The sequence below is a fragment of the Apium graveolens genome, chromosome 2 (assembly GCF_009905375.1).
Source record: "Apium graveolens cultivar Ventura chromosome 2, ASM990537v1, whole genome shotgun sequence".
Taxonomy (NCBI): domain Eukaryota; kingdom Viridiplantae; phylum Streptophyta; class Magnoliopsida; order Apiales; family Apiaceae; genus Apium; species Apium graveolens.
In genome coordinates this window covers 204020775-204043578 of record NC_133648.1, presented here as the reverse complement: position 1 = coordinate 204043578, position 22804 = coordinate 204020775, and the positions used below count along the sequence as shown (strand labels likewise).

Genomic DNA, 22804 nt, shown 5'->3' with positions numbered 1-22804 from the left:
TCAATAAAGTAATTATGGATTACAAATGATAATAAGGGGATGTTTTGTTCATGGTTAATGTGATTGGTTAACATGAATCAAAATTCTAAACCCAAGTAGTGACATGTTTGGATTAACAATTCAGCGGTATGGATTGGAACACTCTGGATGGCTGAACTATGCTCCTTGAGTTGCCATTTAACATCCATTGTTATTAATTCTCATTCTCGGACCTTTCATTCCTTATTTCAAATTCCAAATGTATCTAGACTCACAAAACATAAAACAATAAATTGATAGTATTTTAGGCAATTTATTTTTAATCTTGATTAATTATTAAAATTCTTTGAAACTAAACATAACCACTAGTAGAAGTTTTTTTAACACAACCATTTATAGAAGTTTAAGTGTACAGGGAATCATAGAGAATGACCACATCTACCAGAGCATGTTTTTTTTGACTAATTAGATTTAAATACCTTACAATTAAGTATGTATCCTAACAAATTTCGGGAACCAACAAGAATCGAACCCAGAACTTGAAATGACAAGAAATAAAACCCTAACTATATTGAGATATCAACCCCTAACTATTTGAGAAATCTCGCTCAATTGATATAGAAAGTAAAATGATTTTGAGGGGAAAAAAACAAAGGTTATCAGAGCATGTTTAATACCGGTGCTCTTCAAAATTGAAAATGGAAACTACTAGCACTAGGGCCTGCTTTCATTGTATCAAGTTAAAAAGTAAAAACACGGAAAGAGTAAACATTAAATCAGAAGCAAAAAAAAAAAAAAACAGAACTGCATCAGCCGGGTATCTTTCAATGTCTGGATATAAAGATATAAAATTCATAAAGAGGAAAACATAAAAATATATACATGCACCAGCCGGGAATCGAACCCGGGTCTGTACCGTGGCAGGGTACTATTCTACCACTAGACCACTGGTGCCTTGCATGAAAATCGTAGACTTTTATTACATAACCCACAAAAGATTCTTCAAGCGTACAACACTTCAACATGTGCGTACACTTCAACATGTACAAAATATTACCACCACCAACGTAGCAGGCTTCAAGACTATCCGGAGTGATGATATAAAAAAGTTCAGAGAGACGTATATATGCTACTAAACGACACTTTCTCACTCCATAAAAATGGAAAAAAAACACTAATCCAATTCCCCGAGGTGTGCTAAAAGATAAAAAAGGTATACAAGTTTTAAGATAAATCTAGAATCTCATATCCTCTCCAACCCCAGCTATACTCGAACAATGCTGAGCCTCTGAGGCAGTAATACCGCTTTGAACATTTCTTCACTCGTCTTGTATAAACGTTCCTCTATCCATCAAGCAAATAAAAGTATATGTCGCTCAGGTGACACTGCTCGTGTTCCTGTTGCTCCTACCACTATTGACCTCTTGGAAAAATGATTTTCCAGCTTCATAGGTAGACCAGCAGATTGCAGCAGCAGGAGCATGGAAGAGCATTCTTGGCACCCATCCTCTCATTAACCCATGATATCCATCCTTTTTTATTATAGTTCTAATAACATCTTTCATTGAACCACTTTTAAATCTGTCGCATCCACAGACACCCTGCACAAAGGATCGGGCTATCAGCTTATTTGAGATTACATCATATGAACTTCATAGCGTAAGAATAAACAAGCTCAGGACAGTATCACCCGTTAAAAACTTTTCACATCAAAAGCCCAAATACATTTTAAATCATTACATGAAGAGAACTCTAGATTATTGAAATGAAACATTATATATGCTAAAACTTGTAGTGATGAAGTAGTAGTGTTAAATTAAAAATCTCAAGCTAAAGTTTAGACAGTGCATGACTGAATCGTGAACTTACAAAATTTATTGAAACCAGATGAAAAGACTTAATTAACACTGTAAACCAAATCAGCCAAACAAAGTTCATCAAGCTGTAATTTTCCAGAACTTTAAATATACAATAATATAGCCCTGACCCATTTAATAACAAAACAATGAAAACATCACTCTATTGAAGAACTTGATGCAACTCAGAGTAAATTATAAATTTAAATATCAACTTCCACTTTGTGCTGAGTCCTAAACATACAAGTCCTCTTAATATATTTTTCTTTGGTCCTCTTGCACAAATTTACTAACAAGCTAAATCTAATCAAATTCAGGAACTAAAAATCACGACAACCAGACTCCAAATTCGCATACAAAACATTCCTTAATCATGATAAATTAAAAGAAAATTGAAATAACAAAACCTTTAAATCCTACAATTCGAACCAGTAAATTATAAATCTAAACAAACTCAATCAATAATCTATCAATCTCAAAGCGCTTAATCGATCGCCTCATTTTTGATTGATTGAAGAAAAGTGACAAAGACGATCCCCTCACCAAACGAGGGGGCATTGCCTCACCTCGCCTTCCCCTTAAAAGCTAAATCCTTGATCGGCACAAGTAATAAGAAGGGTTTAAGCTGTCTGGCCACATGCTAAGAAATTTAGAACGAACTTTTAAGGTTCAGTAGAAAACTAAAACTTCACGCCTCAACAACAAAAAAAAACTTTTAAAGCTGTAGAGAAAAAAAAACACTCATCTTCTGCATGTTTAATAAGTACTAAAACTCAATACTTTAAGCCATAGTCAAGATTACCTTATTAATTCAGCTGCAAGTTAGAAAATTCATAAAGAACAGACCAGAAATACTTTTTGAGCATTCATGAACTTTACCTCATCTTATTCTTTTTAAGTTGAAGCTAACTGTAAATAAGAAACAGCGAGTATATTACTTGTGCTTCTCCTCAGATGCAGAAACCCGAATACTGTCTAACCACTCAATCTAGAGAAACTATATTCTCACTCTCCCATCCAATACTGACTCCATTATATGTGCATTTTACATAACCCTAGAGATTTATATAAGTTTCAAATAAGAAAGTAGCCTGAAAAATATTCTTTAAAAGAAAACAAAGTGTATAATAATATTTTAATATTCTATCATGATCCTTTCATGTACAGATATGTCAATATGCAGTAGCGTATTATACTTCATGAACCATGGATGTTTGTGATTTAAGAAATAATTTGTGAACAAAAAAGTGCAGATCACTGTTAAAAGAAAAAAAAATATTTAAATGGGAACAAATTATAGACGTGCAGCTTTTCTGCGTAGCTCCTAATGATGGTCAGACTACAATTAGATTTATAGTTGACTTCATTTGGTATTTGCACCTGTTTATCAGGCTTCAGCTAAGATATAAATTTCAACTTTTATACTCTCCACAAACCTTAGTCTCAACCCCCCCACTGTTGGCTGTGGCAGTACTTTTGTTGTATTTCAAGAACTCTAGACCATGATTGCATTAAAGTTGTATGGATGTATCATGTATGTATAAGATATTACGATTTCTTAAAAAAATGGAGGTTTCTGTTGAGTCAACATAATAAGGCAAATTTGACCACCTTGTTTAAAACCAAGCTAACATAGTTTATGGTTCAAAAAATGTTTAGTTATGTAAAAAAATGTCTTTTTGTTATGTTTTTCCAAATTTATGGTTATGACCCATATTTGACATGTTACAAGAATCCAGACCCTGTTATACACGATACTTATCAGCATATCATTTCTATAACCTTATAGAAAATTTTAAACTACATGTCAAGGTAAAAAAATCTAGTGAAATCATATTCGCTGAAACACCATAAACCATGCTGCATTCCATCATATAAAAAAAAATCGACTGAAGTAACACCGACCAAATTTATAGCCGTCCAACAATAATCCTAACCTCCGACAGATATCTTATAGCATTAGCATCCAATTCCAACATAAATATAAATGTAACGAAATTAAGGTATCACCGTGTCAATAATAACCAAATCTTGACACTGTCAAACTCAATCAATGTTTAGGTAGCTCAAACCACTACAACTATAGAAAACATTAACAGATTTAGTACAGTGATGATTAAACAGAGTACAACGACACTGCACAACAACTGATACCCCCTCTCCTCTTGGTAATGAGAGGACGAGGAAGGTCAAGGCAAATTACACATATTCGTGAGTCTGTAATTGACCATCACTAAAAATGGTCTTCTGCGAAAACATGATTCAAAATTAAAAGATGGCAAAATAAGACTATAAGTAATAATGCCTAAACAAGGTTCAATGTTAAAAAAGATTCCTTTACCGTTTACCCCAGATTAAATAAAACAAAAAAATGCCTAAACAGGTTTACTGACAAAAAATGATTCCTTCACCCTGGATTAAATAACACAATATAAGAATATAAGATCAATTAAAAGCAGCAAAGTAACTAAGTAGCTGATGCCACACTTCCGCATATTTTTTTTGTTGCTCAATCACACTTTCACATTGATTTACACTAATTTACATACCAATAGCACTTTAAAGACATAAAGTAAAATTATATATTAATACATCATACAACCATAGCATCACAAATAAACGTCAAAACCAAAACATGTTCATTACCTGGCACTGCAACTGAGTCTTAACAACATCAAGGGGAGTCGTAATGGCAGCAGCCACCGCTCCAGCAGCAGCACCTGCTGCAGCATGAACAACAAAACTCTCATCCTCACCACTTTCCTCCTTAACCTTAACCAACCCTTTTTTCACTGCCTCGTACGTTGCAAAATGCACAGCAGTAAACGGAGCATTCATCAAAACAGTAGTCTTATAAGACGCATAAAACCCCCTAAATCCTTCTTCCCTAAACACCCTCCCAACACAATCCAACACACCCGGATACGGACTATTCCTCATCTGTAACCGCTGTTTAACAACATCCATAGGCGTAAACACCGCATCACTAGCCACAGTAGCAAAAACACCAGACAATGCATGTACTAAAGAATCATTATACCCAGAGCCTAAAAACCTAGTCTTACAATTCTCGTAAACAGAGAAATAAACTGCGTGAGCCGGGCCAGCACCGAGACCCATTGCAGTAATGCCCCTATAGAATCCACTAATACCCTGAGATTTGAGAATTGAAGTTAGAGCATGGTGAATTGAAACTGATTTAATTGGGCAAGAATTTAGGGTTTGCATTTGAGTCTTGATTGTGTCAATTGGGAACATAGACATGTGTTCAACCATTCCGGCGATTGACCCGGAAATCATGAACTGGTAGAAGTGAAGTCCGTCGTGTGATACGGTGGTTTGAGGGTGGTAATTGGGCGGGTTTGGAGCGGGTAGAAGTTCGGGTTTTTGGAATTTGGGAGCGTTTGTTGCCATTTAGGGTTTTAGAATTGGGGGTTTGTTTGATGAGAGTCTCCTCTATAATAGTAGTACTGATAAATTTGTTTATGTATTTGTATATCAAGCAGAGAATATTCAACTAGTTTCTTACAGAGGAGGTTCCAAGATGCTGGGGGAATTCAAGTAAACATTTGATTATCAGGTTAATTGACTCTCTCTCTTTTTTTTTTAATCATTTATTTAAAATAAAATTTGTAGATTAGTCACTTAATTTGAAAAATTCACCGTAAGGATCATTTCTTTTTAATTTTCTTGATACAAACACGGCATCGTACTTGTCACAAGAAACTTAATAATTTAATACACTATCATTTTTTGTTAACCATGTCTGCGGAGACTTTTGGACACAAAGTTTAGTATAAGTAACTTGCCTAATGGCTTTTAAGCTTTTGGTATGTCCTTAATGAATGCATAAATTGCATGATCAGCTGATCCACCTTTTGCAGTAGCTTGTTGAGAGATCTCCTTGAGTTGTTTTGCTCGTTTTCGTACTTCTTTTCCTTGGACACTGTCCAAGTCCATAAACCTCTTGACGATTCTTGCAATTTCATCTCGTTTTATCAGTGTTTCTACTCCTGTCTCTTTCTTCACTCTGCAGCCAACCCCCCAATCTTCCACAATCATTTTACTATTCGGAACTTGATTAGACACCTTCTTTAGTCGAATTCCATCCACAATGTGTCCAGAAGCCTCCCACTGCAGGGTGACATAACACCCGAAGTTGCTCACACCATGGCACAACCATTCCTCTATCACTATCAGAATCACCGCCATTAATTCTAGATGCTTCTACGCGTGTAACCCATAAATAAGGTACACCTGTATCATTAATTCCAGAGATAATTTCTTTCAGCTGATCATCAGAGAGAGAAAGAAAGCTTCCCTGTGATATATACAAAACAGAGTTTTCTGCTTGCTTATTTAACCATCTTATATAACCAGGCACAACTTGTTTATTGCAATATTTTTTTTTGATTTGGAGGTAAGGTATGGCCAGGCCGATGGTGTAGATTGGAAGAAAAAGCTCGCTTTTGAGAGTATTTATAACTTGTTGCTCAAGCTCGGGCATTGAAGTAAACAGAAGATAGTTTGATTTTTGTGCACATGAAACAGCTTCAAGACATATGTACAGGACTTCTTCACCTTTTCCATAGAACGTCGTTGGAAGATCGAGTATATGTGTTGATGGTACACCGGGAATGTAATCTATCTTATTGTCTCCTTGTTCTGCAAATATACATTTAATAACAGAATATTTGGAAAACAGAATGAATATTGTTGGTATATTAGGAATTCGAATTTAACTTTGTTGAATATACTTTGAAATTTCAAATATACCTCATGTAAGATTGCATAAAACTAAAGCATAGTAAAGGAGTCAAAGATGAGCTTACTAGAGGTAGAGGTACGCATGTTAGAGTATTTAATGATGCAATTGATCGTTTTAGAGTAAACATACACTTTCAGACGGTGATATTTATCATTTGCCTCATGAGATGAGACATCATTTGCATTTCACGAGTGTCATAACATGAGATTATATATCATTTGCACATGATAAGTATCATAATCGTGGGCATTCTAGTTGTTTCTATCTGGAAGATTTTATCTTGAACTAATCGAGGTCTATTGACTATGCCAAATTTCTGGCATAACTTAGTTAACAGTCATGTATAATTTAATCTTTCCTAAATTTCGTTTTTAGGAGTAGTATAGGAACACATCAGCTGCATTTGAGTGAGATTAGAGATCTATTTCCACCGTCTAAGACCATTTAATGTATAATTCCCTCACGACTGTTTGCCATTCCTTAAATCCAATGCTGAACACTCTCATGAGAGAAACTGATGTTTGATAATGATACATTGTACATACACCTTGTTCTTTCTAAAGAACAGATATGCTAAAGAAATTATAAAATTCTAGTCAACTTTAGAGGTATGTTTTTCTTTTTTAAAATGACAGATAATACAAATGGTTATGCACAAATAAATAAAACTTAAATTCAAGTCATTTCTAAAAGTAACCTAATCAACTTAATAACATCTATAATACATAACCTTCAAACTAGTGTATCTGTCACCAGACTCTCCGAAGGCACGCCTATAGACATGCTTTTTGACAAAAGACATGCTTTTTGCCAAAACGCATGACATGTCATTTATCAATTAAATATAATAAAATATAATAAATAATTATTATACTAATATAAAATGAATTTGAATATAAAATTAAAGTTAGTTGACAGTAACAATCAAATACCATCATAATACTCATTTAAATTAGTAACTTTTTAGATATTAAAAATATATGTAAATATTTTAAAATTATATTTGTAATATCTGGATATTTCTAATATTAAAATAATTATTAAAAAATAAAAAAATTTAGTAAAAAAGCATGCCTAATCTTGAAAAGACATGTGTGGCTAATTGACCATGCCCATCTTAACATGTCCGTTCTGCTCTGACATACACCCTGCTTCAAACTCAAATTGCCATTTTTAAGAAGGTGACTGATGTTAGAATAGGTAGATCGAGGTTCAGTTCATGTCATACAAATTACATCACATTGATCACTGTGTATCTGCAGAAAAAGTTAATCTAAAATCTGTATCATATTTTTTAAGAGGGAACAAAAAGAAAAGTGCACATGATCTGAACTCACCTGATAAATTGAGTAGAGGCAAATGGTGGTTTCGACAAAGAAGATGGTAGTGCAAGAACATGGAGAAAACCGTCGCCGACATTGGCCAAAACGCCGCTTTAGAAATACTCCCCCGTATACTCACCACCCAAGTTAAAAACGCATCGTATATAATAGCCATTGGCCTAGGCTCAAGGCCCTCTATGACCAGCTCAACAGGAGCTTTCATTTCTGTAGATGTAGCTTTTATGAAACCGGAATGATCCGCAGCACGAACCAGCTCAGAAGGAATAACGTTAGGAATAGTTCGGAACAGCATATTATCCGATGGCTGGGACTCAGAGCTTAAGAAACCGAGCCACTCAGTGACAACCAAGGTTATGAGAAAATCAGGATGCTTGGTTGCTAGTAGCTTGCAAAAATTAATCATAGGGTTGATATGGCCTCTGCCTGGAAATGGTATGGCCACCAAGTGAGCAGTGGGAGCTGCTTGTTCTAAGTCTATCATTGATCCCATGCCCCTGTAAAGATGAGAAGATTGTATACAGGGACAATTTATTGGCAAAAGATTCTAACAAAATTATGTTATTGAAGAAACTAATATCGGAGACTTGTATTTGATCATCAAATTAACAACTAGTTGCGTACTGGTCACATTGTTTCTCGGTTTCTAAAAATCATGTTACTTTTGCTTTCATAGACGTAAACTGAGGCCACTGTCATAATATATGTGTGACACAGCCATCCACTTATTCCCCCAAATCACAATCGCAATTACAGTACATGAACTAATATAAGTAACATGTTAACAGTAGTTTATTATGCTTTAAAGACATTTTCGTAAGGGTGATGATGAGTTCATGAGAGACAAATTTTCACACTCTTCCACCACTTGTTTATATTTTTTCTCAATACGCAAGCACAAGCAGTTAACATTACATGAAACATTAAAATTAATCTTCAAGTTTAGACACAACATTAAAAATGTGAAGGCTGATGACTGATCACAATGATTCTAATAATCTGCAGGTACTGTTGATTTTGTAAAAAAACAGGCAAAAAATGTTAATGTCGGTTGCACGGTCATCAATGGCAATCTCAGATGATCCGCCTTCTGCAGTAGTTTGGCGAGCAATCTGCTCTAGTATATTCACACTGATAACTCCGGTGAGCGGGCGGCTCTGTCCGACGGCGTTCCTGGACCTTCTATGCGTGGATGAGGTGTAGCTGCTGGTTGGGAACCTGCAAAATAACACCGGAAGGGGGGTTTGGCTCTCACGACGCCTCCGGTGTGAGAATAAGAACAGGTTTTGGAGAAGATGAGGGTATATATGTTTATGTAATTTAGAGGTTGCTCTGTATGTGTGTCTATATGTGATGGCTGCTGTGTGTTTTGAGTGTATGAGAGTGTGAGTGCAAGAGAAATTATTTCCCCCACCCCTAAACCCTTAAGTCTTGGGGGTATATATAGCCCCAAGGTAGGGTTTAGGGGTAGTTACCTCTAAATCTGGGCCGTTGGATCTTGGGACCGGAGGACGCCTGGCTTGGGCGGATTGCTTACACGCGTCCAGGGGAGGACCACCTCCAGAGTGTCCTAACGGCCTCTGACACGCGCCGTGCTTGTCTGGAGTGTCGGTTGTTGATAGCTGTCATAGTCACGTGCCCACGTACCCCTCCTTGGCGGGTTGTAGGATGTGCATGTGTTTGCTGGGACCCCGCTCATGGCGGTTTGAGTCCAGATCCGGATCCGGGTGGGCATTAGGTCCGGGCTCCCTGTTGGATCCGGATCCGGGTCATGGGATGGGCCCAGGCCTGGTCTCTCCATTTGACTGTTCTGGGAGAGGGGGGTCTCGGTCCATCGATCGAGCCTGGTATCCTTTAGATCCGAGTTGAATCCTAGCCGGGTCTCTTATACCCTATCATTTGCCCCCCACTCCCTTATGCAGATTTTCTGGATGAGGGAGTAGAGTAGAATTACATAGTTGCCTTGGTAGAAAAATTTGCGCTTCTGGTTGCCCCCCAATCCAGATATGGTTTAATGGATACCAATCCGGATTGAGGTAGAATAGTTGCTTCAGAGAAAATTCTGCTCCTGGTTGCCCCCCAGTCCGGATCTGGTGTAGTGGAAGCCAATCCGGATTGAGGTAGAATAGTTGCTTCAGAGAAAATTCTGCTCCTGGTTGCCCCCTAATCCGGATCTGGTGTAATGGATACCAATCCGGATTAAGGTAGAATAGTTGCTTCAAATCTGTATCCGGTTATGAAGGGTCCGGATCATGGACTTGGGTCCAGATCGTGGGCTGCGGAATTTGAAGAGTTTTTAACTTGTAACGTCTTTCAGTCTTTCCCTCCCACAAATTTGAATTTTTAGGCAGTTATTTCCTAAAAATTCGGCCCATAATGATTATGGGTTTTAAATGTGTCATTATTTGTATTTGTTTAAATAAACAAATATTTATGTATGCATTTTTTTTGTAACTGTTCCTCCTGGCCAATTGTCCTCTGCCACGTGGCCGGGGCTCTTTAATTCTCCTTGCCTATAAAAGGCTGCACCTCCTCTTCCAACTTACTCTTTATTCACATCAAGAAAGAAAAAGAGAACCAAAAGTCGCCATTTTCTTCTCCTGTTCGAAGTAATTTTTAAGAATTTGGAGGCTTGGGCTTTGTTCTTTGCTTTCTCTGTTCTCCGATTTCTGCCGTGCTACAAATATGTAAGTCCTTATTTTCTTTTCTCCTCCTTTTCTTTTCGATTTTCGTAGTTTTCTCCGAGTTCTTGCATACTTTGGATTAATGGTAGATTTGTGTATTTTTTGGTTTGTTTTGTATTGGGTTTGCTCGTTTTTGTTTATGTATGTATAGATCTGTGGATGTTTGGGTATTTTGGTGTGTTTTTGGTTTGATTTTTGTTGCTTTTGTTCGGGATTTTCTGGGTTTTCTTGGCTGTTCTTCTTGTTCTTGAAAGAAAATTTATGTATGTATATGAAAAGTGTGTGTGTTTTGCTCTTTGATTCTCAAAATAACTGTTTGTGGGTTAGGGTTTTGATTTTGATCCGGGTTGGAGTGTAGGATCCGGATTTGGGGGAGGTTTATGATAGGACTGTATGACTTAGGTTTTATCTATTTTTTGGTTGCTTTTGACCCGGGTATGGGTGTTTGCCATGAGGATCCGGGTATATGGGTTTTGTTTTAAGTTTTTTGTTGCTATGGATCCGGATCTGGGTATTTGCCATCAAGATCCGGGTCCATGGTGGTTTGCTTTTGTGGATTGTAGTTAACATGATCCGGATCGTTGATGTTTTTCCGGGTTGGACTTGCATTGGTGGTCCGGATCATTAGGTTATGATAAAATTAACATAACGTACCTGATCCGGACCACTTAGCAAGACAAATAAAATCTGTAGGGCTCAGACTAACTGACCTTCATTTTAATAGGTATATGGTCCGGATCAAAGAGTGAGCTAGGAAAGTATACAACTGCTATCCCAACTTTTCTGACGAGGAGAGTGATCCGGATTCGTCTGGTAGAGAACAGATCCGGGGCGAGATGGTTAGAAAGGGGTCCGGGTCCGTGGGAACAATTACGAGCTTCCGGTTCAAGAGGCTTCCAGAGAACTCTGTTATTTTCACCCCGGATGGCCGCTGGTCCGATATTAAATATCACTTTGTTAGAAAGCCACCCGGGTTTGAAGATAGCATATACTATACCCGAGTCAGATACGAGAGGCACGAGGATGGCCACCCGGGCGTTTATGATCAGGGCGCCCTGGAGGGAGCTTTTGCTTCATTTGGGATCAGCCAGGATCATTACCAGCTGAAGGATTTTTATGCTGAAGCTGACCCGAGTGATATGGACAAGGCAATTCGGGCTGCTTTTCAGTTGACTCCTGATATCGCTTGGAGGTGGCCCGAGCCGTATGAGAGGATCTTTCATCGTCCTGCGGATGGTTTTGTCCCGGTCTGGCTGGAGCATTTAAGGTCCGGGTGGAGCCCCCGCTGCCATATTTTTCTCAAGCACCTGTGTAAGTATGTCTATAGGATATCCCCCATGCAGATAACTCCAAATGGAATAAAGTCTATGACTTGGTTCATAGCTTGCTGCAACAAGGCCGGGCTCATGCCTACCTTCAAGTTGTTCCACCAGATATTTTATCTTTCTAGGTCAAGCTAGAAACCTTTTTACGAGCTGAGATTCCGGGCAGCAGAGTGCGGATTTGGTCCGGGTAGGTCCAAACCGGTTATGCACCAGACTTCTTTGAAACATTGGAATGGGGAGATATTGATGTTGAAGGGGTACGATTTGGAGTATCTTCCCTATTTCACAGCTGGGGAGGTTAAGACGAAGTTCAACCCAGAGATCTTAGAGGGGGAGGCTGTAGATCAAATTAGAAAATTTTGTGGTAGTCTCGGGTTCCAGCCAACCCGGGATACGTTTATGAACCATAAACTCCTGTTCCAACTTGGCTGTAAGTTCTTGTTTAATGTTTTTTTTTGATCCGGGTCCCCATCCCAGCTTGGAGAACCGGATTACCTTCATTTTGCTTGCATCTTGTAATTTTTGGTCCGGATCAAAGTCTATTTTGGTCTTTGATCCGGGTCCCTCTGCTTTTCCGTATCTTTTTGTTTTTTACTTGTAGCTAATCTGCATAAAACGTCTTGACATGGTCCGGGCTTACTGCAGTATTCTATTTCCGGATTTCGTAGTCTTTGCATTTTTATCAATCCTATGGTGATAGTTTTCCTTTTCCATTTTTCAGGTTTGCCGCATTACAACCCCGCATCCCGGGCCATAATGTCTTCTTCAGCTTATGCAGCAGCTTTTAACTCATTGGGATTGGCATACAAGACAACCAAGGGGGCCCCTGGTACCGGATCCGGATCTGCGGATGCAGAGGGTGGTGCCGAATCTTCTGCCCCCCGGAATGTGGCTGATCCGGGTAATGCTCCCCTGGCTAAGGATCCAGACGTCCAGGAAATCTCTGAAGAGGAACCTCCTTCGAAGAAGAGGAAATCCGCCCCGGGAAAGCCTCCTCGCGGAAAGACTGTTGTTGCTGACCGGGTCATATGCGACTCGGAGGGGAAGGGACCGGATGGGGGAGGCCGTGAAGATAGGAACCAAAACTCTAATCGACCTAGCCGGGTTCATGTCCAGTATCCCCTCCGAGGAAGATTGGGAGGAGGTTGAGGGTTATAATATGACTGCTGCCTTGAAGAGGGTCACAGGTCAATGGGGGCAGGTAACTTCTGAATTTTTAAGCCCGTAGTTCCGGATTATGCCCCCCAATCCACTTTTTGCTTATAATGTTCTCTTTTTTTTTGTTTCTCAGCTCGGGAGTGCGATATCTATCTGCTCCGATGTTGCCTTCACTGAGCTCAAGGAGGCTAACAACCGGACTAAAGCTGAGAAGATGCTTTCTGATTCCCTGAGGGGTGAGCTGGAGGAGGCCCGGGAGGGGTTCCGGGTTGTGGAGGTCGGGTTGAACGAGAAACTGAAGAATTCGGAGACCCGGGCCGAGGGGCTGGCCCAGGAAGTTGAGAGGCTCAAGGCCGAGCTTGCTGCTAAAGAGAATCTGAACAAGGAGGCCATCATTGCTGAGTTCAAGGCCAGCGATGTTTATGACTTCGAGGTTGCTCAGGCTGGGGTTCCCGAGGTGCGCAGGTCCTGGGTAGTTGCCGAGCGCCATATCAAAACTGACCCCTTTGCTTCCTGGGAGAGCTTTATTCAGGAGTTCCTTGCTGCAAAGGCTGTAGTCGAGCAGGGTCAAGGGGAACCAGAGCCCTATGATGGTCCGAGCCCCAGCTTCCTCTAGATTCGGACCATCTTCGTAAAGCTTCTCGGGCCCAGCCCATGTAATTTCATTTCTAGGATTTCTTATTTTCGTACTTTGATTTGAACTATATGTAATATTTGGATTTGTTCCGGATTGATGCCAATCCGGATCCTGCTTTGAAATTTTCTTCCGTCGTAGAAAATGTTTGATTTTCTTTCATCTGTTGTATTTATTTTTATGAGGAATCTGGATCCTGGCTCTATTGCGCAAATGATCCTGATTCGGGTTGTGGCTATGGTCCCCGATCCGGATGGGCTTTATATCCGGATTGTTTCGGGTATGAAGTCGTATCCAGATTTGCTGTTGAAATTGTTTTCAATCCGGGTATGATACCCACTTGGGTTGATTTTAGTTTCAAATTTGCTCTCAATCCGGGTATGAATCCCACCCGGTTTGATGTTTGCTTTTTTGCTTTATGTACTTGGGAAATCTAAGTGCATAATTGTTGTTTGCAACCCGGATTTGAATGGGTTGTTTTTTGCTTTTAAATTTTCTTTCAATCCGGGTTTAAATCCCACCTGGTTTGATGTTTGCTTTTTTGCTTTATGTACTTAGAAAATGTAAGTACATAATTGTTGTTTGCAACCCGGATTTGGATGCTTATCCGGATTGATTTTTGTTTTTAAATTTGCTTTCAATCCGGGTTTAAATCCCACCCGGTTTGATGTTTGCTTTTTTGCTTTATGTACTTAGGAAATCTAAGTACATAATTGTTGTTTACAACCCGGATTTGGATGCTTATCCGGATTGATTTTTGTTTTTAAATTTGCTTTCAATCCGGGTATAAGACCCACCTGGGTTGATGTTTGCTTTTTTGCTTTATGTACTTGGAAAATGCGAGTACATAATGGTTGTTTGTAACCCGGATTTGAATGCTAATCCGGGCTGTTTTTTGCTTTTAAATTTGCTTTCAATCCGGGTATAAGACCCACCCGGGTTGATGTTTGCTTTTTTGGTTTATGTACTTGGAAATTGTAAGTACATAATGGTTGTTTGTAACCCGGATTTGAATGCTAATCCGGGTTGTTTTTTGCTTTTAAATTTGCTTTCAATCCGGGTATGTCTAACCCGGATTGGTGATTGCTCCATTTACTTAGAATTTTTCTAAGCAAATAGTGGTAGCTTTTGTTGTTTGCTTCTAACCCGGGTATGAGAACGTGCTCGGGTTGTTTTTTGCTTCCATAACTGGTAATTTAAAAGTAATAACTTTCTAGGAAAGGAAAACTCTTTTCATTGATTTGCAAATTTTTTCATACAAGATATAAGATCATAGATTGGTTGCTTGCCATAGGCTACAAGTTCTGGTTGCTTTTGGTTGCTTTTTCTACTGGTAAAACTTTCTGAGCCTGAGTCCATGCCATGTATTCGGTACTTTAGACTCATCCATGTTCATGAGCTTGTATGTTCCTGGCCTTAGAACTTCCTTGACTTTGTATGGGCCTTCCCACTTTGGCATTAGCTTTCCAGTGTTGGTGGGGTCTGAAGCTTCCGTGTCTCGAAGTACCAGGTCTCCAACTTGAAAGTTTTTGACCCGGGACTTCTTGCTGAAGTGCTCTTTTGTTTTCTGCTTATATTTCTCCATTCTTGCCACTGCCTGGTCTCGAATTTCATCAATTAGCTCAATATTCGTTCTGAGCCCCTCCTCATTTGCTATCTCATCAAAGTTGATTGTTCGATGGGAGGGGGATCCTACTTCAATTGGTAGCATGGCTTCAGTTCCATAAGCCAGCTTGAAGGGGGTTTCTCCTATGCTTGTTCTGGGGCTTGTTCTGTATGTCCAAAGTACATTAGGCAATTCTTCTGGCCATTTGGTTTTGCTTTCCCTGAGTCTCTTCTCTATCCCCCTGAGAAGTATTCGGTTTGTTACTTCAACTTGGCCGTTTCCTTGAGGGTAGGCTACTGATGACTTCTTGTGCCGGATGCCCCTTTCTTGAAGGTAGGATTTGAATTCTGAACCAACGAACTATGGACCATTATCTGAGACCAGTACCCTCGGGATCCCAAACCTCATCAATATGTTGTCCATGAACTTGATGCAGTCTTGTTGGTTTATTGTTCTCATTGCCTTTGCCTCTACCCATTTTGTCATATAATCAATTGAGACTAGTAAGTACCTGAGGTCTCCTCTGGCCCTGGGAAAGGGTCCCATGATATCAATGCCCCATACAGCAAATGGGATTGGTGACAAGACTGAAGAAGGTAGGACTGGGCTCATCCGTGTCACATTGCTGAAGAGTTGGCATTCCTTGCATTTTTTCACAAAGTTTATTGAATCCTGATGGATAGTAGGCTAGTAGTACCCCTGCCTTATAATTTTGTGAGCTAGTGCCTTTGCGGACATGTGGTCCCCGCAGATTCCTTCGTGAACTTCCATGAGGCAGTACTGTGCCTCTCCTGGGCCTATGCACTTGAGGATTGGGGAGGAGAAGGTCCGGCGATAGAGTATTCCCTCTTCCATGAAGAATTTTGAAGCTTTTGCCTTTAACCTTTGTGTCTTCCCTTTATCCTCCAGGAGCTCTCCCTTCTCCAAGTAGTTAATGAATGGGGTCATCCAATTTGGACTATTGTCTATTTCCATGACTTCCTCAGAATCTGTGCTTGGTTTCTACAATTCTTCGAAGTAGAAGGAGCAATCCAGGTCTGATGAATTTTGAACAAGCTTAGATAGTGTATCGGCTTCTGAATTTTCCTCTCTGCAGATTTGGATGACTTGTATTCTTGGTATCAAGGCGAGGTAGCTTCGGACCAGAGCCTGGTACTTGGCTAGAACTGGATCCTTGGCTATGTACTCGCCATTTGTTTGCTTTATGACGATCTGGGAGTCGCTGTAGATTTTGAGATTCTGGATCCTGAGTGTTCTTGCTAGCTTCAAACCTGCAATCAAGGCCTCGTACTCTGCCTGGTTGTTTGTTGCTGAGAATGCAAAGGAGACCGCTGTTTGGATTGTGAACCCTTCTGGGCTCTTTAGGATGAGCCCGGCTCCCGATCTTTCATTGGTTGAAGAACCATCAACTTTGAGAGCCCAGGCTTCTGTTTCTTGATCTGTGTTTCTCTCAGGGTCAATGCACATGGGCAAGGGCTCTTCTTCTGGGAAATTGCATTCTATGATGAAATCAGCTAGAGCCTGGGCTTTGATTGCTGTTCTAGGGATGAAACTTAGGTTGAACTGACTTAGCTCAACTGCCCAATTTACCAACCTCCCTGAGACATCTGGCTTGTGTATTATCTTCCTTAATGGTTGATTTGTTACAACTCGTATCTCCCTTCCCTGGAAGTAGTTTCTGAGTTTCCTGGATGCTGTGACTAAGGCAAAAGCAAACTTTTCTAGCCTCGGGTACCGGGTTTCTGCATCTTTTAGCACTTGGCTCACATAATAAACTGGTTGCTGTTTACCATTCTCTTCCCTGATCAAGGCTGCTCCAACTGCCAGGGCCCCTGCTGACAGGTAAAGGGATAGGGGTTCCCCGGGTTGAGCTTTTGTTAACACAGGGGGTTGAGAAAGGTACCTTTTGATTTCTTCAAATGCGCTTTGGCATTCCGGGCTCCAATTAACTTCTTTCTTATTGGTTGCTCCTTTTAACAGGTCAAAAAAGGGTAGGCATCTCTCAGCTAGCTTGGAGATGAATCTTCTGAGTGCTGCTAGTGATCCTGCTAGCTTCTGCACATCTTTCTGTGTTCTGGGGGCCTTCATCTCTTGGATTGCCTTTATCTTTTCTGGGTTGGCCTCAATCCCTCGGTTGCTTATCATGAATCCGAGGAATTTTCCTGCCCCTACTCCGAATGTACATTTTTCTGGATTGAGTCTGAGAGAGTATTTTCTCAAGTTTTCGAAGCATTCTTTCAGGTCTCCTATGTGCCCGGGGATGCTTGTGGATTTTGCAATCATATCGTCCACATAGGATTCCAGGTTCCTTCCAATCCGGTCCTTGAAGATTTTGTTCATTGCCCTTTGATATGTTGTTCCCGCATTAGTCAATCCGAACGGCAGCATTACATAGGCATAGACCGCCCTGTGGGTGATGAAGGCTGTCTTTAGAATGTCTCTGGGATTCATCTTGATCTGGTTGTACCCCGAGTAGGCGTCCATGAAACTTAGCATCACATGCCCCGAGGTTGCATCGATCAATTGATCAATATTTGGCAAGGGGTAGGGGTCTTTGGGGCATGCACTGTTCAAGTCTGTGTAATCGATACACATTCTCCACTTTCCGTTTGCTTTTTTCACCATCACTACATTTGCCAGCCATTTTGGGTACTTGACTTCGCATATTATTCCAGCTTTCAGTAGTTTCTCAATTTCTTCATCGATTGCTTTCTGCCTTTCCGGGGCAAAATTTCTTCTCTTTTGCTTGACTGGCTTCCTCTCTGGGTTGACGTCCAAGCTATGCATCGCTATGGATTCATCCAACCCGGGCATTTCTTTCGGGGTCCAAGCGAATATATTAGAGTACCCTTGGAGTAGTGACACCAGGTCTTTTCTGAAATTAGCCTCGAGCCCGGATCCCATCTTTATCTTTTTTGAAGGATCGCTTGTACTGATCAGAATTGTTTCTGTTTCAACAGCGGCCTCTATCTTGGATTGATCCGTATCTGATACCATCTTCTGGATCCGAGCCTCTGTGTTCTTTTTCATATAAATCTGAGTCTGGGCTGTCATCTCTTTATTGTTTCTTTCTTCAGTCATTTCTGGGTTGGTTGCTTGCACAGTAGGGTTGGTTTGGTCAATGCCTAGGCCCAATTCAATCCTTTCTGTGACTTGGTTGCTTTTTTGCTCTTCTGAGCCTTGTTTGGTTACTTTTGGATCTGAGAGGGTCTCTATGACCTGAACTTCTTTTCTCCCATCATCCCTTGATTGTTGGCGATATTTCTTAATACTTTGCTGTTTCCGGAGCACGACAGCCTTTCTCTTGTTTTCTTGATGGGTCTCAGCCATTACCAGAGCCTGGCTATAACATCTTTCAGCTACCTCATAGTCTCCCTTGATTTCTCCTACCCCGGTTGGGGTTGGGAACTTGATTTTCAAATGTGATATGGAGGTGATTGCTTGGATCCTGGTCAAGGCTGAGCGCCCGATTATGCCATTGTAAGATGAGGGAGTATTGATCACGTAGAACTTAATCACATGGGTAACTTGGTTTGGGGCCGATCCAAACATCACTGGCAAGTACAAAGTTCCTTGGATCGGGACCAAGTTGTTCCCGAACCCATATAGAGGGTCCTCTCGGCATTCATTTGAGCGCACGCTCCCTAGCTTCATCCGGTCCACAGTATGCTTGAAGAGTATGTTTACTGAAGATCCATTATCAATCAGCATCCTTCTTACTTCGTTGTCAAAGATATCAAGTGTTACCACCAAGGCTTCGTTGTGATTTGGGTTGACCCCTTCATAATCCTTGCTGCTGAATGAGATCATCATCTCCGGGTAGGATTGGATTGAGAATGCCTCATCTCCTGAGCCCGGGCTCCTAGGGGGAGAGTGTGAGCCTCCCAGGACCACATTTACCACATTCTTACCTTTTGTTTGCCTTTTCTCTCTCTGATTTTTCTCCCTTGAGATGTATTGATTCAGGTTGCCTTTCTTGACTTGATCTTCAATAAAGTATTTTAAAGAGAGACAATTCTCAGTCTTGTGCCCATGTGTTTCATGATAGTCACACTGTCTCTTGTAAGGCCTGCTCTCTGGGGGAGTCTGCATTGGTTTTGGAGGATAGTAGAATGGCTTTCCCTTGATCTCCTTCAATATCTCTTCCCGGGTCCTGTTTAGTTGTGTCCACTCTGGCTCTTGCCTAGGCTCCCTTTGCTGTCTAGGGGGGCCGGGATCACTTTTGGACTCTGTTTTAGGGCCCAATCTTTGGAATATTGGGGTATTTTGTACAACATTTATTTACTGGGTTTGGTTGCTTTGTTTGAACTTTTTCTCCTGATGGTAACCCCCTTTCGGTCGGTCATCAGAAGATTTGTTCCTGTTTCCTCCATTCCGAGTCATTCTCATTGCCTGAAGAACATCCGTTTCTTTTATGAACCGGGCTACCATAGAATAAGCAGCGGCCAGGCTTTGGGGTTCCTTGTTTATCAATTCCACAATATATCTCTCGTTGTGTTCTGGATCCAGGTTTCTTCGAAATATGCTTAGAGCCTCCCTTTCATCGAGATTCGAAACTTTGTTGATGGCTTCCTGGAACCTCCGCATGTAGGCTGAGAGTGCTTCGTTATCGTACTGGCGGATTGTCTCCAGGTGGCACATGTGCATTTCATGTGTTTTATTGGCTCTGAATCTTCTAAGGAAGGATTCTCTGAATTCTTTCCACGAGTGGATGCTTCTTGATGGGATTCTGCTAAACCATCTTTGAGCCCCCCTTTGAGGGTCGAGGCGAAGAATCTGGATTTTGTCAAGTCATTGTAATAGTATATTTGAGCTATCTGTTCGAAGTAGTTGAGGTGCTCTTCCGGATCCCCCAGCCCATCGAAAGAATCGAAGTTGTAGTGTTTGAGATTTTTCTGTCGGGGGATGGCTTTTAGGGAGTGGCTGAAGGGCGTGAGGGTTTACCCAACTTCCACCCCGGATTCTTTCTCCATTTTTCTCTGGAGCTCGTAGATCATTTCCTTGAGGTCTTTCTGACCCTCCTCTTTGTCATCGGAAATGAGTTCGGGGGTAGGGTCCCTCCGGGTTCTTTTTCCTTTTGTTTTAGCTAGGAGTCTCTCCTCCTCCATCTGCATTCTTTTCTGAATTTTTTGCTCCAGCTTTTCCTCCTCCTCTTTTCTTATCTTTTCTCTGATTTCTTCTAGCTTTTTCTTTCTGCTTGCTTCTGTCTCCTTCTTGCTAGGCTCCTTTTGATTCTTTTTTGCCTTAGCCCCAATTCGGTCGAAGATAGATCTCCTGGATTGCTGAGAGTCCCCGGACTCTTCTTGCTCATCATCTTGCTCAAATTCCATCTGAGCCCGGGCTTGTTCATCTCTGTAGAGCCTGATTGCTTCAGCAAGTTCATGGCTTGTTAAGTTAGCCATATGCTCCTCTGCAACTGGAACATTGGTGTACTTGTACTGATTTAGCTCTATGACATTTCTAGCATCCCTGATTGGAGTATGCTGTGTCAGTGGTTGCTCCTGGAAGGTCTCCCTGTCTCCCCCAGGTTCTTGAACTTGAGAGGGGTCTTGATCCTGAATGTGGGTACTGGCGGAGGGCCTACCAGCTGTACTTTTTCCTGCTCTTGCCATTACCACAATTGTACAAACAACTGACCAAGATTTGAGGCTACAAATGTGGATCTGAGGTTGCTTTTTTGAATATTACAAAAATTTTCCAGAATAACAGCAAGCAAATTTTCTGGGTTTTGCTAGCAATAATACCAAACAAGAACAGCAGGCTCTTGAACACAAAAGAAAATATGCAAGCTAAAACAGTTCTGGGTTTTAAATCACCAAGACTATTAAACCCCAGGCTTCGAGATTACCAAGATTATCAAACCCTAAACAACTAAAACTTAACAAACAAGAGTGGGCTCACACAAACACGGCCTAAAGCAAGAAGCTCATACAAACGTGGCTAAAATGAAAACTCATATTCAAGAAAGGGTTTGGTTGTTTATGTTCTTACAGGTTTGAAAGTGGACTCTCTCAAGAGTTTGCTGATGAAGATGAATCCAGGGGCACCGAGACCCAAGGATGGAGCCCCCACCTTCTAGCGCCAAATGATAACTCCGGTGAGCGGGCGGCTCCGTCCGACGGCGTTCCTGGACCTTCTATGCGTGGATGAGGTGTAACTGCTGGTTGGTAATATTATTTGTGGATTTGGTATAATATTAAAGCCGAATAAAAATATGTTCAATGATTGTACGATTATGTAAGCGAGAATTTCTGCATTATAAAATTGTTATGTGTAGTACATGATTTTTCAAAGCAAAAGTTTATTTATTTCCTTTATTTTTGATTTATAAAGAATATTCTAAACCTTGAAGAAATTTTCTTTTAAAAGATATTTTGTTCACAAATTTTAAAAGTGATTTTATAAAATCTCTAAAAATCCAAGTTATTTTATGGTATAAATTTTATAATTTTTGAACTTTTATTTTATTATATAAAAATAAATCTTTGAAAATTAGTTGCTTAATAATTATCAAATTACATGGTTACCCTTGCATGCAAATTCTCTTCTATTCAACCAAGGGGCAAGGAAGGCATTTCCAACCCCACTCACTTTCATTCTACTAGCCACATTACCATTTTGTCCTTGCATGCAAATCTACCTAACTATGTTGGAAGGTTATTCTTGTAATTTCTCTCATCCACTCGCTTGTGGGAAAATAAAAACCAAACAAACATGAAGATCACTCCACCATTTCCACACTCCTCCTCCCTCCTCCCACCTCTCCTCTCGGCCCTCCCCCTCTCATCTCGGCTTTTTTGGCCGAAACCCTACTCCCTCCCCTTTTCTTCATTCTTCATTCAAGATCCCACCTCCCATTCAAGTAAATATTACTTCCTATATCATGATCATGTATAATTCAAAGAGTTTTGAGTGAAAAATTTAAGTTTTGAGTTTTCATGTCAAAGTTTTAGTTGGAACTCAAAGTACAATCTTGATTCTTATGGATTTAAGGTTGTTTTTGAGAGAACTACAAGGAATGGTGAAATGCCAAGTCATGAGAAAGAGAATCTTGATGTTAAATGGTCATTTCCCTTCCACTTCATTCGGACATGACCTTGAGGGAGCCGAATGAATGGTTCTTGAGATTATTCTTGTTGCCTTGTTCCAATTCTATGTGTTTTTGGTAGTGATAACATAAATTTTGTATCAAAAACTTGATAAACCCTTTGCATGCTAAGTGATCATCTAGTTATATCTTATGCTAGGCTTGCATGTCAATTTCATGGTAAAATATATTTGGAAAGTATGTTGTTTTGGTTTATAAGACTCGAAGTCATGCATGCATGTAGATTTCTCTTGGAACTTTGGAAGTTTTTGATCATTTGGAATGATTTTGTTAGTAAGCTTTAATTTCAGTAGGGATAAGATATTAATCTTTATTAGTGCTCCTTGATATGTGGTAATAATTCGTA

General features: G+C 40.3%; 2 protein-coding genes and 1 non-coding gene across 4 annotated transcripts; all 3 read right to left on the bottom strand.

Annotated features, from left to right (window-relative positions):
• Positions 1–862: 862 nt before the first annotated feature.
• On the bottom strand, positions 863–933 carry TRNAG-GCC (transfer RNA glycine (anticodon GCC)). Its single transcript has one exon. It is a non-coding gene; the product is annotated as a tRNA-Gly (tRNA).
• Positions 934–5388, bottom strand: LOC141708073 (uncharacterized). The gene is made up of 2 exons (XM_074511544.1): positions 4482–5388; positions 934–1580 (listed from the first exon to the last, which is right to left on the bottom strand). Exons 1-2 carry the CDS (start codon positions 5247–5249, stop codon positions 1356–1358), a joined length of 993 nt encoding a protein of 330 aa, XP_074367645.1. The 5' UTR covers positions 5250–5388; the 3' UTR covers positions 934–1355.
• A 117-nt stretch (positions 5389–5505) lies between these two features.
• On the bottom strand, positions 5506–9270 carry LOC141708074 (UDP-glycosyltransferase 87A2-like). 2 transcript variants are annotated; one of them, XM_074511545.1, is made up of 2 exons: positions 7941–8615; positions 5506–6092 (listed from the first exon to the last, which is right to left on the bottom strand). In XM_074511545.1, exons 1-2 carry the CDS (start codon positions 8434–8436, stop codon positions 5917–5919), a joined length of 672 nt encoding a protein of 223 aa, XP_074367646.1. In that variant the 5' UTR covers positions 8437–8615; the 3' UTR covers positions 5506–5916. The 2 variants fall into 2 exon arrangements, 1 of the variants encoding a protein (XP_074367646.1); XR_012569350.1 differs by lacking the exon at positions 5506–6092 and adding an exon at positions 7622–7859 and having other exon boundaries at positions 7941–9270.
• Between the last annotated feature and the right edge of the window lie 13534 nt (positions 9271–22804).